General features: G+C 36.4%; 1 protein-coding gene across 1 annotated transcript in view; it reads right to left on the reverse strand.

Moving 5' to 3' along the window:
* The window catches only part of man2a1 (mannosidase, alpha, class 2A, member 1), a 516,515-nt gene that overhangs the window by 134,545 nt on the left and 363,922 nt on the right, over positions 1–18,048 (reverse strand). Inside the window, exon 10 of the mRNA XM_028804824.2 lies at positions 1,254–1,439. Coding sequence (XP_028660657.1) covers positions 1,254–1,439 — 186 coding nt within the window. The remainder of the gene's footprint in view (positions 1–1,253; positions 1,440–18,048) is intronic.

The raw sequence follows: 18,048 nt of genomic DNA on the forward strand, positions 1-18,048 counted from the left end.
TACAGAATCAAAATTAGAAAAAAGAAAAAAGACCTAACTGTATGTGTATATATATATATATATATATATATATATATATATAGGTTCAGATATACAGTGCAGCAAAAAAATATTTGTACACTGTGAAAAAATGGAAATGAAATTTGAGACTATTGAACAACAAACCTTACAAGTTGTCTAAAATGTCACAATAACTTGTGTGTTATGTAAAGAAACAAGAAAAACTTTTACTCAAAACATACTACGTTCCGGAAGTGTTTTCAAATTATGTCATTTACTGCCTTCAAACAATTATTTGTAAACCTGGCCATTGGAGTTTTGTCAAAGTCCTGCTTAGTATTTGGTAGGCCCTACTTTGGCAGCAGTAACAGCATTCAGCCTCCTGGGCATGCTTTCACCAAGGGTGATGCAAATGGCTGGGTCAAGGCTCTCCCATGTGCACTGGAGCACGTCTTTCAAATTCTGTTTGTTGCTTGGTGGGTTTGCTGGACATTTCCTTTATATCTCATCCCAGAGGTGATGAATAGGATTGAAATCCAGAATTGATGAAAGTGCTGGAGTGTCTCCCACATTTTTTTTTTGGTGAGGAAGGCTTGTGAGCTCGAGGTCGTTATCTTGCTGGAAAATGTAGTGACGCCAAAGCAGTTTGACAGCAGATGGTAATTCAAAATGCCTTCAATAAAATGTAAATTGGTGACACTGGAGGCTACCATGCAACCCCAAATGTAATGCTTCTTCAAACTTTCTCTTCTACAGATCAGACGATTGGCACTCCCAGTGACATCACATCTGGGTCATGGTTTCCTGGCCCTGCCCATTCTGGTCTGGCTTCTTCTAAAGGGGTATCACCCCCATTTTGAATCACTCTCATGTTTGACTTCAGTATGAAAAGACCACTTAATACTTTTGACATCTTTTGTGCTTTTTCCCCCACCAATTATATGGGACTAGCCTTGGAGGTTCTCCAACATTTTATCTTGTCAATTCTCATATTTTACAGTATTTTTATATTACTATTGATAGATAGATTTGTTACACACAGGCACACACTTGTAACATAATTAACAACTAAATGAGAGTTGAACAGCATAGATTGAAATCTGAATTCTCCAAATGGGAAGTAAATACCTTAAAGCTTTCCTATGCAGACAATGCCGGCAGTACATATGATTCGTTTCAATCAGTTTATACTTCACATATATACTGGTCTAAGTGTAGTATATAAAATCATATCAACAACTAGATGCTCTCACCTTGTACCATAATCAACAACAACCCAGTCTTTCCCAGTTCCTGTAATAGCATCATGATGCTGGAAAAGGCCCAAATTTCTTCTTGCTTCTGTTAGCATCTTATAATTCTCTGAGGATGGGAACACTTCCATTTTAGAAAACTTATGAACATTTGCCAGGGCGAATGAGTAGATTATTTCTGCTGCCCTGAAAGAGAAATTGAGACAAAAGTTTGTTAATCTTTTAGTCGTTATAAGGTTTTAAAAATCATCAACAAATTAGAATAATTCTGTCATGTGCAATGTACAAGCAAAATTTTCCATCAGCAGATATTTTTCCACTTATTGTAAGTGATGTACTATGGATGAACTCACTCATATATTACAATGAACTTGAAAGAAAATGGCAAACAATTACATTGATAAGAATCTTATTGAATAAGACAGCCAAGGTCATTCATTGATCATGATTGTATGTCATAAAGTATACCTAGTGCAGATTACTGTGGATTAATAAATTCTACTTTAATTTAACAAGTCACACTATACACAGCATACTGTGCTTCCAACCTGAGTGGTCATTCCCTTCTCTAATTTTCCCTAAATCCTTAACAATTTCTATCAATGTTATCTGTAAATAGTTTCATATTTGAATAAGAAAAATAAGAAAAACTAATTCAGACTTACTAAAATGGAACTCTTTATTGTTTAATTAACAGCATAAAATGTAAATTTACTCAGTATCAAACCTCAGACCAACAACACACACACATTACTTTGCAACCCAACATTAGAAAAAAATAAGGAAACTGGGAAGCCATGAAGAAAAATTACTGCATGTTGTGATGTAAAAATTTGCACACAAGTTGATAAATATTTTGTATGTCTTCATTTGTAACTTAGGCAAAGCAATGTAATATTAGTGTTACATTAGTGAGAAGCATTCATGTCCCCCCCCAAAAACAGGTCTAAGTAAAGAAAGTGAATTGTGAGTTAGGGGAAGTGCCTCAAACAAGTTTGGTAAATGTTTCTCTGAAGTCTCTCAACCCCCACAGGAAAGTCAGGCTGCCTAACTGGCAAACTTTATATCAACAAATGGTTTTGGGGGGTGGCAGGTGTGAAGATGTTTTCTGTTCCCCCATTGGTCTGAAGTATGGCTGTTTGGAACTGGCTTGTGTCAGATGCCTTTAAGTACCATGATGACCTATTGGCTGTACAGGTTGGACAGAAAACCTATAAGTTTGCTTGCTTTACCTCACCCTTTCTCTCTTTTACCAAACTGATGAAAGACCATCTCACACCATGAACTGAAAAGGACAACACAATGAAGAGCACAGCTCGGCAGCCATATTGAGATAGGCATGCGGCCTGTTCTGAAGAAAGCTGACCACAAAATGAGGACTTAACTACAGACAGTTTAAGTAAGTAACAAGTCTGTTTGCCTCCTGAAACTACACGTCATCATTTATCAGGTTGTATGGTTGCCAGTATTCAAATGTACTTTGCATATTGTTATTATTTATGAATATTATCAATACTACGTTGTTGAAATTGAAACTTAACTCCTGCTTGTCTTTTACTACACCTAATTGCCTGAGGTTATACATGTAGAAGGGAAGGTGGGGAGATGTTATATGGTACAACACCTTAATTCTTTAATAATAATAATAATAATAATAATAATTCTTTGCATTTATATAGCGCTTTTCTCACTACTCAAAGCGCTTAGCAATTGCAGGTTAAGGGCCTTGCTCAAGGGCCCAAAAGAGCAGAGTCCCTTTTGGCATTTTACGGGATTCGAACCGGCAACCTTCCGATTGCCAGTGCAGATCCCTAGCCAAGTCTAGGAGATTTGAGGCATTCTGACAAAGGCTACATATTAATAATACAAAAGGGCAAAGTAGAGGAATATATTACTGTACGAAGAAAAAACACTGCACATGAATATAATTTAAGCCACTCATGTTATACAGAATTCAGCATCACGTGGCAAACAGCTGAACGGATATCCTTTAAACAAAAATGTTGTTGGTCTAGGTGAAAAGTAATAATGCTGGTCAACAAAGACTTTGCCACAGAACAACTTAGTTGTGTTTTAAGAGCACTGTTTAATGTTGAAATTTTGAAATGTATTCATAATGTGTCTTTCATCCATTGTTTTTGAGATATGCATTTTTTTACGCTGTACATTTAGTATATAATCCATTATTAAAAGGAATAAAATGTTACTGCTGTTTGTGAAAATTTTTAACTTTCCAGACTTGGATGTTGGTACCAGATCGGCTGGACAGAGTATTTCAGAAACTGCTGAGCTACTGGGATTTTCAGGCACAACCATCTCTAGGGTTCACAGAGAATGGTCTGAAAAAGGGAAAATATCCAGTAAGCAGCAGTTGCCTGGGTGAAAAGGCCTTGTTGATGCCAGAGGTCAAAGGAGAATGGCCAGATTTGTATGAGCTGATAGAAGGTCAGATAACCACTCTTTACAACCAAGGTATGCAGAAGAGTGTCTCTGAACGCACAACTCTTTGAACTTGTAGCATATGGGCTACAGTAGTAGAAGACCATACCAATTGCCACTCCCGTTAGGTAAGAACAGGCAACTGAGGCTACAATTTGCCAGGGCTCACTGAAATTGGACAATAGAAGATTGGAAAAATGTTGCCTGGTCTGATGAGTCTCAATTTCTGCTGTGACATTCAGATGGTAGGGTCAGAATTTGGTGTTCAGAACATGAAAGCTTGGATCCATCCTGCCTTGTATCAATGGCTCAGGCTGGTGCTGGTGGTGTAATGGTGTGAGGGATATTTTCTTGGGACACTACCAAATAAGCATTGTTTAAATGCCACAGCCTACTTGAGTACTGTTGCTGACTAGGGCTGGGTATCAGCACCGATGTCCCAGTTTGATTTGATTTTGATTCACAATGCCCTGATTCGATTCAATAATGAGTATATCTTGACTGAATTAGCATGCACTGATATATTTCAAGTGGTTGCTTTTTTATAAATTGCTTAACCATGCATTGAGAACATTAATATAATGTGACAAATTTCAGCAACAATTTATTTATCTACATAGTGACTTCATAACATATGCAAAGTATGGAATGACATTTAAGAAGTAATACTTCATTAGTAATTAACAGTTAACAATGTGGAACAAAATATTTCTCTTTATTAATATAAAAAAAACCCACTTCTTTACAGCAGTGCACTCATTCAAAATTCAACTTAATTTAACTAACATATGTATCTCCATACAGTGCATCCGGAAAGTATTCACAGCGCATCACTTTTTCCACATTTTGTTATGTTACAGCCTTATTCCAAAATTGATTAAATTCATTTTTTTCCTCAGAATTCTACACACAATACCCCATAACGACAACGTGAAAAAAGTTACTTGAGGTTTTTGCAAATTTATTAAAAATAAAAAAACTGAGGAATCACATGTACTGTACAGAAGTATTCACAGCCTTTGCTCAATACTTTGTCGATGCACCTTTGGCAGCAATTACAACCTCGTGTCTTTTTGAATATGATGCCACAAGCTTTGCACACCTATCCTTGGCCAGTTTTGCCCATTCCTCTTTGCAGCACCTCTCAAGCTCAATCAGGTTGGATGGGAAGCGTCGGTGCACAGCCATTTTAAGATCTCTCCAGAGATGTTCAATCGGATTCAAGTCTGGGCTCTGGCTGGGCCACTGAAGGACATTCACAGAGTTGTCCTGAAGCCACTCCTTTGATATCTTGGCTGTGTGCTTAGGGTCGTTGTCCTGCTGAAAGATGAACTGTCGCCCCAGTCTGAGGTCAAGAGCACTCTGGAGCAGGTTTTCATCCAGGATGTCTCTGTGCATTGCTGCAGTCATCTTTCCCTTGATCCTGACTAGTCTCCCAGTCCCTGCCGCTGAAAAACATCCCCACAGCATGATGCTGCCACCACCATGCTTCACTGTAGGGATGGTATTGGCCTGGTGATGAGTGGTGCCTGGTTCCCTCCAAACGTGACGCCTGGCATTCACACCAAAGAGTTCAATCTTTGTCTCATCAGACAGATCGCTCAGTTTAGATGGCCGGACAGCTCTAGGAAGAGTCCTGGTGGTTTCGAACTTCTTCCACTTATGGATGATGGAGGCCACTGTGCTCATTGGGACCTTCAAAGCAGCAGAAATTTTTCTGTAACCTTCCCCAGATTTGTGCCTCAAGACAATCCTGTCTCGGAGGTCTACAGACAATTCCTTTGACTTCATGCTTGGTTTGTGCTCTGACATGAACTGTCAACTGTGGGACCTTATATAGACAGGTGTGTGCCTTTCCAAATCATGTCCAATCAACTGAATTTACCACAGGTGGACTCCAATTAAGCTGCAGAAACATCTCAAGGATGATCAGGGGAAACAGGATGCACCTGAGCTCAATTTTGAGCTTCATGGCAAAGGCTGTGAATACTTATGTACATGTGCTTTCTCAATTTTTTTATTTTTAATAAATTTGCAAAAATCTCAAGTAAACTTTTTTCACGTTGTCATTATGGGGTGTTGTGTGTAGAATTCTGATTAAAAAAATGAATTTAATCCATTTTGGAATAAGGCTGTAACATAACAAAATGTGGAAAAAGTGATGCGCTATGAATACTTTCCGGATGCACTGTAAACACTGTATATATACTCAAATACTATTATGCTTATGTCATTCATCTTATTATTTAGTGTCCTCCTTTTGCTTCAAAAGATTCAAATGGGAATTGCACTTACTGGCAGCTAAGAAAAATTCAGTTTTGTCTGCAGACAAACTTTGAATATTTTAAACTTAATAAAAGGACTGTCAGCTTTATAGAGATAAGTTCTTTTATAATGGAAACTATTCTTGTTACATCTTTTACATCTTATCTCAATACTTCTATATTGAATAATAAACACATTTTTCCCAAAAGGTAGTTCTGAGTTTTATAAATAAGAATTTATGCAAAAAAAAAACCAAAAAAAAAAAAAACCATGGTTTCACGTGGGAACCTGAATTGTACAACCATATTGCACAAACAATTCCATTAATGAATGCACACATTATAGTGTAACTAAGTGAGTGAGGGATAATTTTTTAACCGGTTTTTGTTTTCAATATGCTTCCATTATCCAAAGGGCATGTCCTATAGAGTTCAATTAAAAGAAGTGAATTTACGCAAAAGACAATATGGGGGGGCTAATAAAGGTCTTCAACATTTTAAAGGCTTTGGATTTTGTACTTGAGACTACCAGTAGTATGTACGGTGAAGTGCATAAAAGATAGTAATCACAAAGTGCTTGTTCAAACAGAACTTTCAAGAATCTTTAACACGATTTATCAGTTTTCTCTTTTGACTAGAGGTTTTAATGCTTTTCTTCCCCTCATTTTTGTGGACATTTTACCCCATTAACTGACTGGCCATAAATAAACAAGACAGCATCAAGGAACTGATCACTAAAAGTTCAAGCTGAACTCATCTCCATGAGGAACTAAAATAGCAATTTGAACTCATCTCTCTATTAGGAGTGGCTATAAGGGAGATGAATCCCAATTTCCCTCTCTTATCTTCTCACAAAAGATGCCACTGTTTGACAAAAAGTAAATAAGCAGTAAACATCCCTCAATAATTGATCTTATTTTTAAAATGACTATAGCAACATTGACATAGTTGTCATGATGAAACTATTCCAATTTTCCATGTTAAGCTCAATGCAATTTCTTACCTAGAAAAATATTTATTTTGGAGTATGCAAAGTTCTCTTTATGCCTGGCACCACAAACTTGTTTCTGGGATACCTGGGCAGCCCCATCACCCCTACAAGCTTTCCAGTTATATCTTTGCTTATGAGTGCACATGGGCAGCGTAAATTTTTCATTTCGGCCATGGGCCTTGTAGACTAGAGTTCTCAAGTGACCAATTGGTTGTTTTTTTTTTTTTTTTTGACGTGACTTAAACAGTGCATGAATTTGTATAAATGTCTCTTTAAGAACAGTCATCATCATTATTATGATGAGTCAATTTCATAAGATTTAGCACTTTGCTTACTCAACAAAAATGAGAAATTTATGAATATTCATTTGTGTTTCTGCTTTTGGTGTTGACTATTTGATGTTAATATCATTTTTAATACCGTCATTTGGTGGTTGTACTGCATGACAATATGTATATGAAAGTATATCTTCATATTGTTTGATTTGTTTTTTGTTATTATTATGGTATTATTCGGCTGACATTTCATCATTGGTGATTCTATTATCTTACAAACTGCATTTCACAATGTCTCTCCTTCGCTCCCTCACATGAAGTTTATTGAAGACTGTCTCCTTGCTTGGCCGCTCTCCACTGCTGCTGCCACTGTTCCTTTTATGCTCTTGGTTTATGCTCTTGGTTGCACATTTGCACATTTATAAACCAAAATTTAAGTTCATCAGTTTTCAGTTTTAGCTAGTTTCTCTCAAAGCAAAGGCAACTGAATGGGGGAAAAAACAATTAATGACTTCATGATAATGGAAGCACAAAAGAAATTCAATTCTTTATACAAAACAGAAATAATCTTTACTGGATAACACTTGAGTGGGCTTACATGCTCACACAAATCAGGAATAAGGTGATTAGCCCAGTTAAGGCAAAAAAGCTGGTTTCTTATAAGCCCCCTTTACATACATTAGTCCATGTATGGAGGTTTCTTTTGTCAAAAATGCAACATTGATCCCCTATTCTGAGCTCCCGAAGATTTGTGGTATGTAACATTGGCCACGGCATCACCAGATCCCATCGTTTCAATATACTATATCTTTAGTAAATAGCAGGAAGAAAACTACATTGACACTTTATTGATATCTTTCACTGGATTGCATGCAGCACACTCTTTTATGCCTGAATGTATGATTGAGCCCTGGAATGGAGTGGCATATTGGTACATTAGTTTCTTGTCTTATACCCAGTGCTGAAGGGTTAAAATTAATAATGCAGGATTTTTACTTCAATAAAATATATATTGTTTTAGGTTAGTTGTTATTTTAAAAACTAATCGGCCTACGTAACATTACTTTTAATAGGTCTACCCCAATACTGCTCCTGAGATTGTATGGCTGAGCTTAGCACAGTATGTTCAGCTCATAAACAAAAATTTAGTGATTTCTGAAATAAGAAAAAAAAAAAAAACATTTCAGCCAGGAGAAGGAATGAACCAATCACCTGAGCAATTGCACTAGCTACCACCATTTTCTATCTGCGGCCGCTGGAAGCGTGTGACACTAAAACTTGCCCAGACTAACTGTGCAACAGACACATGAAGACTACTAAATCCTCAACTAGTTAGGTGTTTACATGGCCAAATAATTGGGTTACTCACAGAGAAACCTACATATGTTATCCCAGTATATAGTGATATGCAAAATCTTCTGCTCACTTAATTATTCACAGTAACAGACATTTTAAGCAAGGGTGCCCAAAGTTTTGCATGGAATTTTTGAAAAGGGGTTTCTGTGAATAATCTGGCTATTAAAGAGCATTTCAACACACTCACAGATGTGTCTGAAAAAGATTTAAAATAAAATGAGATTTTAATAATACTCCATTTGATATCTTTAAATATGGAAAATGGCTTTCAAATTCTCTACTATAAACAAGAAGCAATTATTTTCTTAGCACTGCATGAGATTTGGCTTAACTATATGGGTAAATATGTAATGTTTTCCAAAACCTACTCTCTTTAGCGTCTAGGAAAAAAAAGTGAACAGTGTAAGAATTTTCAGATCATAGTTACTACAAAAGAACTGTGTGCTGCAAGGACAGCATTTTTCCAAATAAAAGCAGCTGCTACCGTTCACAAGCACTAACAGTGCAGCAGTAACCATCGACTGCAGAGTCAATGATGAAAGGTGACCAAATTTCTGTCACTCCTAACTAATCAAATATCAATCTCTTCCTTCCTCTTTTGCATTTAGAAAGGAACTGAACAAGGCCATCCTTTACCCCCTTTACTGTTATCTTTTTCTTGAGACTCTAGCCACTGCTCATTATATACAGCATTTCCTCCAAAAAATCTCTTTATATGTCAGTTTCACCCTTTTCTTTCTTGTTAATTCCCCCTCAGATATCTCACATATCCTTAATTTGCTTATTTCTTATGAGGGCATGTCTGGTTATAAAATTCCTCTGTCTAAATTTACTCTTCTCCTTTTCAATGGACTGCCAGCAGTAGTCTCATTCATCATTTATCACTTTGACAAATTCCTTTAGATACCTTCACATAGGCATTTTAAAATTAGTGCAGGACATTGTTGTCTACAACTACTGCCGGGTTGTAAAAATTATAAAGCAGTTTCTTTTCTTATGGTCTCCTGCTCTTCCTGATCGTGTGTGGCTATTAATAAAATGAGTATTGTTACATACCTCTCCTTTGATGGTCTGAAGTCTGTTCCCTTCTCTCAGCTTTCTGTGGAATTGCCAAAAGACCCTTCATTGAACTATATTGAGTTGGTCTGGGGTTAACCTTACAAGAATCAGGATTATACCCTTGGGTACAGTTTTTCTGTCCAATCTGGAATTAGACTGATCTTTCGTCTAACACACTACCCCGTGATCTTCTGTGCACCATGCATGCAGCAGTCTTTTACAGAGGTTTTGTACTTCTCAGTGTTTTTCATTTCTTTTCTGAACTTGTTTACAAGTTACTAGTCTTGATTAAGATTAGATTTGATCTGGCTTATGGCTTGTTACTGATAGTAGCTACTAGAAATCAGATAAATGGATTTTAAGTTTACTGACATACAAACCCAGGTGCTGTCTCATCTTGACTGCACTCTGGATCTCATGGAGGTAGAAGCAAAGGAGAGAATTAAAATAAAACAGTACCATTATGAACAATTCTGCACATCCTCTCTCTGACACACTGAAATGGAGGACTTTCAGCCAATAAACTATTCAATAGAAGTGTCTAGAAAGGCTACTGGTGCTCCTGTATACCACCAGCAACATCCCTGCATAATGCCTCACTGGGACTGTAACTGCCAAGTTAAACGTTTTCTTTTTAGTCATTCAGGAGTGTGCTCAGACTATAGAGTGTCTGTATATGTATGTACAGTATGTACATATACTGTACTATATATTTATATATATATTTATATATATATATATATATATATATATATATATATATATATATATATATTTTTATATACAAATATTATATGTAATAATATTAAATTTTTATACATATAATTTATTTAAAGAGCTTCTGTAGAAATCAAAATTTCCCCCTGGGGACAAAAATAGTTCTTTTTACAAAATTGGTTAAAATGCTCTGTCCTACTTGCAGCAGCCTATAACATTTTAAATCTACACTCAATGTAGCAGTTTGACCTTTCATCCCCCCACCCTATTCATGAATATAATTTTTAAAAATATCATTCTTCCTTCTGAAACACCCCAATCATCAGCATATGAAGTTCAAAATGGGTTGGTATGGGACTGGCCACAGGCGCATACTGCCATAATTATTATTTAAATTATTCTGGCTCATTCTTTTGCATGTATTGGAACTATCTTTCAGTTTCCTCCTCCTGGTCCTTTGATTCAAAAGTCTGGACTTTGTTTTCACGTTTCCTTTCTTCCCTTTCCTTACTTCTATTCTTTGGTGAAGGAAATTCCACAGTAATTATGTTGTTAGATTTAAGTGCAGCATTTGACACCACTGACCATCCATCCATCCATCCATCCATCCCATTCAATTTTATTTCACAGGCTGGAAAAGTACATTGGACTCACAAGGCACTGTCCCTGCCTGGTTTAGTTCTTATTTATCAGATCTATTCCAGTACATACAGAAATGTCCTGTATATAATTATGGAGTACTGTCAGAAGTCCTTAATTAATCACTGATGAGAAACATGCCAACCGCAACAACAATCTGTCACTTTTTATCTCAATTGGAATCACCATTTAGTTTTACTGAATCAGCATACCATTTAGCCACTGTCAAAACATACATTAGAAAACTAATGTTTTTTTTTTTTTTTTTTATTTTAAAAATGTTGGAAAATTGAGCTCTTTTCAAAATATGTAGGATACTGAGAAAAGAGTTCCTACATTTATTTCTAGTAGGATGGAATACATTAGATTATTCAATGGCTGCTCAAATTGTTCTTTATGCAGCTTTCAGTTAATTCAAAATGCTGCTAAAGAATTATTACACAAACCAGGAAGTATGAAAGCATAGCTCCAGTACTCAAGTCCTGACACTAGTTCCCAGTTAAGCTTAGGGCTGATTTCAAAATCCTTCTTTTAAAAAAAGTCTTACATGACCAAGGCCCTACTTACTTATTTGAACTCAACATTACTTACAAACCACACTATGCATTAACACTAGAATTACCAGAGCCTACGAAAAAACTCGTATATCCGGCCCACCTTAAATCGCTTCTTAAAACCTTTCTCACCTCTCCGCCAGCGTCTTTTGTCATCTAAATGTACTGATAAAGACAAGCTGCCAGCAGCCGGCTATTCCATCCCCCCAACGACTTAGAACGTAAACAGGCTTTTCCCAGCTCTTGCCTTGATTGATTATCTGGGAGTGAAGTGGAGTTTTGGAGTAGAAATAATAGATTGTTATTTGAAACACACGCATTTCATATGTGTTGCATTTCTACAGTAATCTGTGTAAACACATTGTTAAAACAGAAATGTGTTATATATTCTAGTGGCAATTGACAAAATGTAGGCATAAACTATATAATGTATGAAGCCTGAAGTCCAAATATCAAAGAAACACTTTCACAAAAGGTACAAAAAAAAGCCACCGCCAAAATAACCCGCCTTAGTGTGAGACATTGATATGAATTAACTATCACTGCTTCCGTGGCGTAACAGTATCAGTCGCTGATTGGGAATAAAAAGGTCATGAGTTCGATCCTACACAACTCCCATTTGAGAAGTGTTCTTATTTTCACTATTTTAGAATACAAAGATACATTTGATTTCAGTCTGTAACAGCTGGTGTAATTTATGATATTTGTAAAGGTTAGCTTTATTTTTTTAAAATTCACTTTTCATTGTCTCAGTCGCGTTCAGGATCCATCCCTACCGCCCCCCACCTGACACTGCGGTTTTTACATAAAGACGCGCTATAGTTCTGCAGTGTATCACGATATATACGACCGCGTGTTTTTTTCCCCCAGTATTGCCAGTCCCCACGTGTTGCTGTGTGCTGTTTCTTTTGTACTCCAGGACATGCAGAGGAAAGCATAGTAAAGAGCAGTAACTTCAGCGCTATATGCAATCATCAGACACTCCCCATCTGATGCTGTTTTCACATAAAGACACGCTAAAGCTCTGCAGTGTACTTGTGACTGCATTGTCGTACCAATGCTTGCGAACTGAAGTGTCTGCATGCACTTTTCGTGGCATTATATGTGTATTTTTTGAGCATGCCCATGTAGCTCAAACACAGGAACATATGTTGATGTAAAAGTATAACAAAACAAGTGCACTTTTATTCAAGACTATAACCGAAGAAAAAAGAAAGCAAGTTACAGTAGGCAGTTGATATGACAGCTTGCGTGGTGGAATGCTAAGAACTGCTGACTTCCATTCTGTGCTATATAACTTAACATTTGAATCTGATGATTGCATATAGCGCTGTCTTGTTTAGTGTGCGCAAGAACATGCAGGTGGCCAGTTGCTGAGTGCTACAACACACATTTTAAAAAAAGAAAGAGACAAATATATGTGACGTTTTGAAGAAATCATTTTATGACGCGAATAGTACCAATCAGAAAACATCGTCGAAGTAATGCAATATTATTTGAAAACGAACAGCGTCAGGTTGGGTGTGAAGTTATACTGGCGCTGTTTGAGTCAGATCAGAAGCTGAATAAGCTGAAAAAGCTCCTGTTCTGACTCTAAGTAAAAAAGCATGAATTAATCAACAGAAATAACCGCGATTGACATTTTAAAGTTAACGATTTACAGTGCATACCAATTTATAAATTCAATGTCCGTTTGAGGAAAAAAAAAACACTTTCTTCAAAGCTGGGAATCGAACTCGCGTCTCTGTGGCACAGTAAGGCAGTGGTGCTCCAAGTCAGCAAACCGTCCTTATAACTTATTTTTTTCAAGATCCATAACACACAGACAGACAGAGCACTGCGTAATACAGAGACAGACAGGCAGAGATATACAAACAAACAGGGAAGGCACATGTACTGAAAGAAAAAAAAAATCAACATGTGCGTTGTTTCTGCGGCAATGAATGAGCTCACCTGGTCTAACATCACCCCTCCCCCCGATCTGACTCTCTAAGTAACAGCGCAAGTACAGACACAAATCAAGTGCATGTGTTTACTGTATAATATTAACAAAAAGAGCAGCTTACTACTGAAAACGGCAAACATAGGAGTAAGTGGGGATCGAACCAGGACTCTTGATTACACTTGATTTGTGTCTGTACTTGTGCTGTTACTTAGAGAGCCAGATCAGGTCTTATGTGGTACTGGAGTTGAAATATTATTTTAATAACCCTTTTACTTGTCACCATCAGATGATGCATTCAGCAGCAACTGGTAGGAAGAAACATGGTTGGGTTTATTCATTCAATCCTCATCCATCTGTTTCCTGTTCAAGCCACTCAAAGCATTGCTGGTATGTTTAATACTCCTTATATGAGTATTTATCTTAGGGTGCGATAGTTCTTATATTAGAGTAGTTTAAGTATGATACTGACATATGCTGTATTCTCTATAACAGTAAGAGGTAACTGTCAGCTGCAGTAATATTCATCTCTTTAATTTTTTATCTTTGTTTTCTGTAGATTAACACGTAAGGTAGTGTTTTCTGTTTCAGTTTTACCTTTTCGCAATGACAACATTAAACAAGTTAAGTCAATTTCTCAGGTGTGGTAAAAGGTAAATGAGATTAAGCAGGCTGTCATGTTATACAATGGGTATAATAAGGACAGAAGAGCAAGTCTTCATTTTAAAGCCAAACATGTCTGGAGATTTTTGTGTCCCAGAGAAATGGGTCATCCAGTTCCAAAATTAAGAAAATGCCACTGAGATTGAGTTTCCCAGTGACTGGGGAGGTAGACATGTTGATTTTCTATTGTAGCCTTTTACGACTGTTGCCCTGTTTCAAGGATGGCCAGACACTGCCCATACACGCCTTAACATCTCCTGCAATGGATTTTTTTAAATCTATTGTTCCTTCTAAATTAGTTAGTTATAGTTTGGTTACTTCTGCTTTTAATTTGTTCAACTGAATACACATTTGATCACATAAATATGCCGATCTCTTACTTAAGATTCTTTCAGATATGAAATTTGTTTTTCTTTCCCATTGATTTATAGACTCCTGCATCCTTAGTGAAAGTTAACTGTAGCATGACAGAAAAGTTAACGAGATAGCTTACAGAATGAACAAGGCAGTGTAACTTATTCAATCTTTTTTTTTTTTTTGCTGCTCAAGGCTGAACAACTCACCGTTATATTTTGTCTTTATTAAAAAAAGGGTAAATTTACAATATATAAACTGAAATGGTATAATCACAAATCACAAAACTACTCTTTGCAGATAACTATTGTGTAAACTAGCCTGCATTACAGTAAGAATCAATACTGTAATCAAAGTTGCATTAAAACAGGGATAGTCAAATGGTCAGATTGATTACAGTGCTTCTTAAAGTGCTAACTTTAACTTCACAGAGAAAATAATAACGAGCTTGATGCTAGAAGGAATACCTTACAACATTAAGCTCAGTCATTAATGGATTTTAAATTATGAGGGATTTATAATATACAGTATATCCTAAGTCTAATACTTTGTCTAAGTTACACAAACTTCACAGATTAACTCGAAACAATATGGTTATTTGGCTAAACAGGACAAATATAACAAGATGTTTTCTTCAAGAATTTTATTTAAAAGAAATGTAAGTGAAATATGTTTCAAGTATAGAACTATAAAATCTTTGAAAGTATTATGGAAAATTTAACTGAAATACAGTATATTTGAAAATACAAGAAAGTATCACCTACCTCTCCTATATATACAACATACATACACACACGGGCTGCAACAACTTATCAATTTCATCAATAATAATCAATGATGAATATAAATGCCAAAAATTGTTATTGATTAGTTGCCTTGTTATGTATTATTATGTGATCGATAGTAAAGTTACTTACATTTTTAGATATAGAAGAGATTGATGAAAAATAATGCAGATTATTGATTAAAAGTTTGGGGTCATTTCAGCTTTACATCTGGTAATAAACATGTGCCCTGCAAAATCTGTAAAAATGAGCACACTTATATGGGAACAGCAGAAAACAAATCAAATCAGTGCAATGGTGATCCAGTCAAAATTGGACATGATCTAGCAGCACTCTCAGTGTTACATCTTTCTGTTTCTGTAGTACTAGGGTGCTGTACCGTGTTAGCCATTATGGATGTAGAGAAAAGCCAAGCAAAATGACACCTTTTATTGGCTAACTAGAAAGATTACAATATGCAAGCTTTCGAGGCAACTCAGGCCCCTTCTTCAGGCAAGACATCTTGCCTGAAGAAGGGGACTGAGTTGCCTCGAAAGCTTGCATATTGTAATCTTTCTAGTTAGCCAATAAAAGGTGTCATTTTGCTCATCTTTCTGTTTCAAAATGTTTATCTTACATCAACAATAAGTAAAGCATTTTTTGTGGAGTACTTCTTTTGATGGTAACAAGTGCCAGTATTGGATGTCATACCATAAAGAAACAAGAGGCTTCAAATGTGTGACAATCGGTTCACTTCGCAATCTTTGTTGCCATCTAGTGAGTAAAATCAAACACTAAACTCTGGGAACCTTTTGTTGACTCTTAAAAATGGTTTCAGCCTTCCTCCCTTTGATGTCAGCAACAGCCTTGAAAGGTTTAAGCTAGACATTAAAGGTAGTAACAAGATTGGTTGCTTAGGTATTTTCTGGCAAATGCAATTTTCAAGTAACTAAATAAAAAGGGACCTGATGTTTCTGTCTGTCTCCATCATGGCTTGGCAACACCCATCTGGAAGCCTGACACGGTGTAGTCTTCATTCTTTAAAAGGACCGCTTAACATACTGCAGTCATCCTTTGACAGACATAAGAGCTACATAATTCTACAGCCATTGTACTGCCTCAATTACTGCCAACAGTTTGCTCACGCATCACAATAGCTGCACAACCAATCGTAATTAAGGTTTCTCTATCTCGGGACCCTGTCCTGGGAAACAAGTGCAAAAGGAGGGGATTGTGGTGCTTGGGGAGGACACCTAAGAGATTTCTCAAGGATGTTTAAAAAACAAAAAAGGAACCCAATAATTGCTGGACCTGCCTAACCCTGTGAAAAAGGTGCCTTAGAGAAGTGTAAGGAGGCTGACATGGGCCCTCAAGACCAACAGAGAGAACTGAATTGAGGAGGAGGCCTAAAGGAATGATGCTGTCTGTGTCAATCGAGAGCAACTGGAAGCCTGAGGTACAGGGAGGTTAGAAGGGAGATGGTGTCCTTGCAGCAGTGACAATCCATTACCTCTAACCTCAGAAGTAATTTCATGAATTTATGGCAAAATGACTCACGGACAGTGTTTAAAGCCCTCTCTAGCTTATTAATAAACAAACCCTTATTTATGTATCCTAATTCTGGATATGGACAGCTGCCAGGAGGACGTTCTCTTGTAACAAATTATACACACATTATAAAGCTTAACGATGAACATCTACGTTAAAAGAAAATAAAAATATCACAAAAGGTTAAAGTAACAATTAATACAAAAATAGCCTTTACTATACCTCCTTCTTAAATGTTTGTACTTGAAAAACATATTTAATAATTCTGCACCCACTGGTGTGAGCAATGAAATATAATCTTTGAAGCCTGAGTCTCCAGTTTAATTTAGAGCACAATTAAAATGAATGACTAGATAAATGTCTCATTTATGTCTAGTAGCCCCTTGATTGTTTGGAAGGGGGTAAATCACAGTTTTTAATCTCCACTAACACAATTTACTAGTCTTGAGCTGTCAATATTATAATATTTATACTTTCCCTAGGTAGCAGGTAAGTTCCCGTTAGCATATTATTTTATTACTCAAGTTTTATTTGGTTACTGTACTTCAAAGCATCTTCTGTTTATCACTTAAGACACTTTAATTTAAACATCCATGATAAGATATTTTCTGTTTACCTTTGCTTCAGCCTTACTTGCATCAAAACATCTATCAAGGTAAGCATGGTGTGTGTTTGCAAGTTTATTGTTGACACACACAGTCTGTGTAAATGGAAATTCTGAAATTTATACAGGGCACTGCTGACAGAACAGTTTATGCAAATTTAATTCTGAAATTTAAAAAAGGCCACTCTGGTCATATCACACTTGTAATCATTAAAAATATCCAAATTTGAGTAAAGCTTTATTGTTACACTTTAACAAATGTGAAGGCATGTGCAAGACTATGTAATAAAATAATTAGCAGGTTAGAAAAATGACTGATCATTAAAAATGATTGACGACTAAAACAAATAAGCAGTTACACAGGAAAGCAGATGCCTAAAATTCCAAAAAAGAAATTCGAGCCTCTGCTAAATTGGGGTCATTTCTTAAAGGCATCCAATCATGATCTTATATTTCATTGTCTAACCAAACACCTCAGAATGCATCTTTCCTTAAGACTCCTAATTATATTCTGACTGATTCAAAATAGGCTTGCTTTACATGAAAACAATGGCACTTTCTCACTTCTGTTAAACAGGTCACACTGTTAATTGTTTCTCTTCTGCTTCACTCTCAAGGTTATTTGT

The sequence above is a fragment of the Erpetoichthys calabaricus genome, chromosome 7, assembly GCF_900747795.2.
Source record: "Erpetoichthys calabaricus chromosome 7, fErpCal1.3, whole genome shotgun sequence".
NCBI classification, from domain to species: Eukaryota; Metazoa; Chordata; class Cladistia; order Polypteriformes; family Polypteridae; genus Erpetoichthys; species Erpetoichthys calabaricus.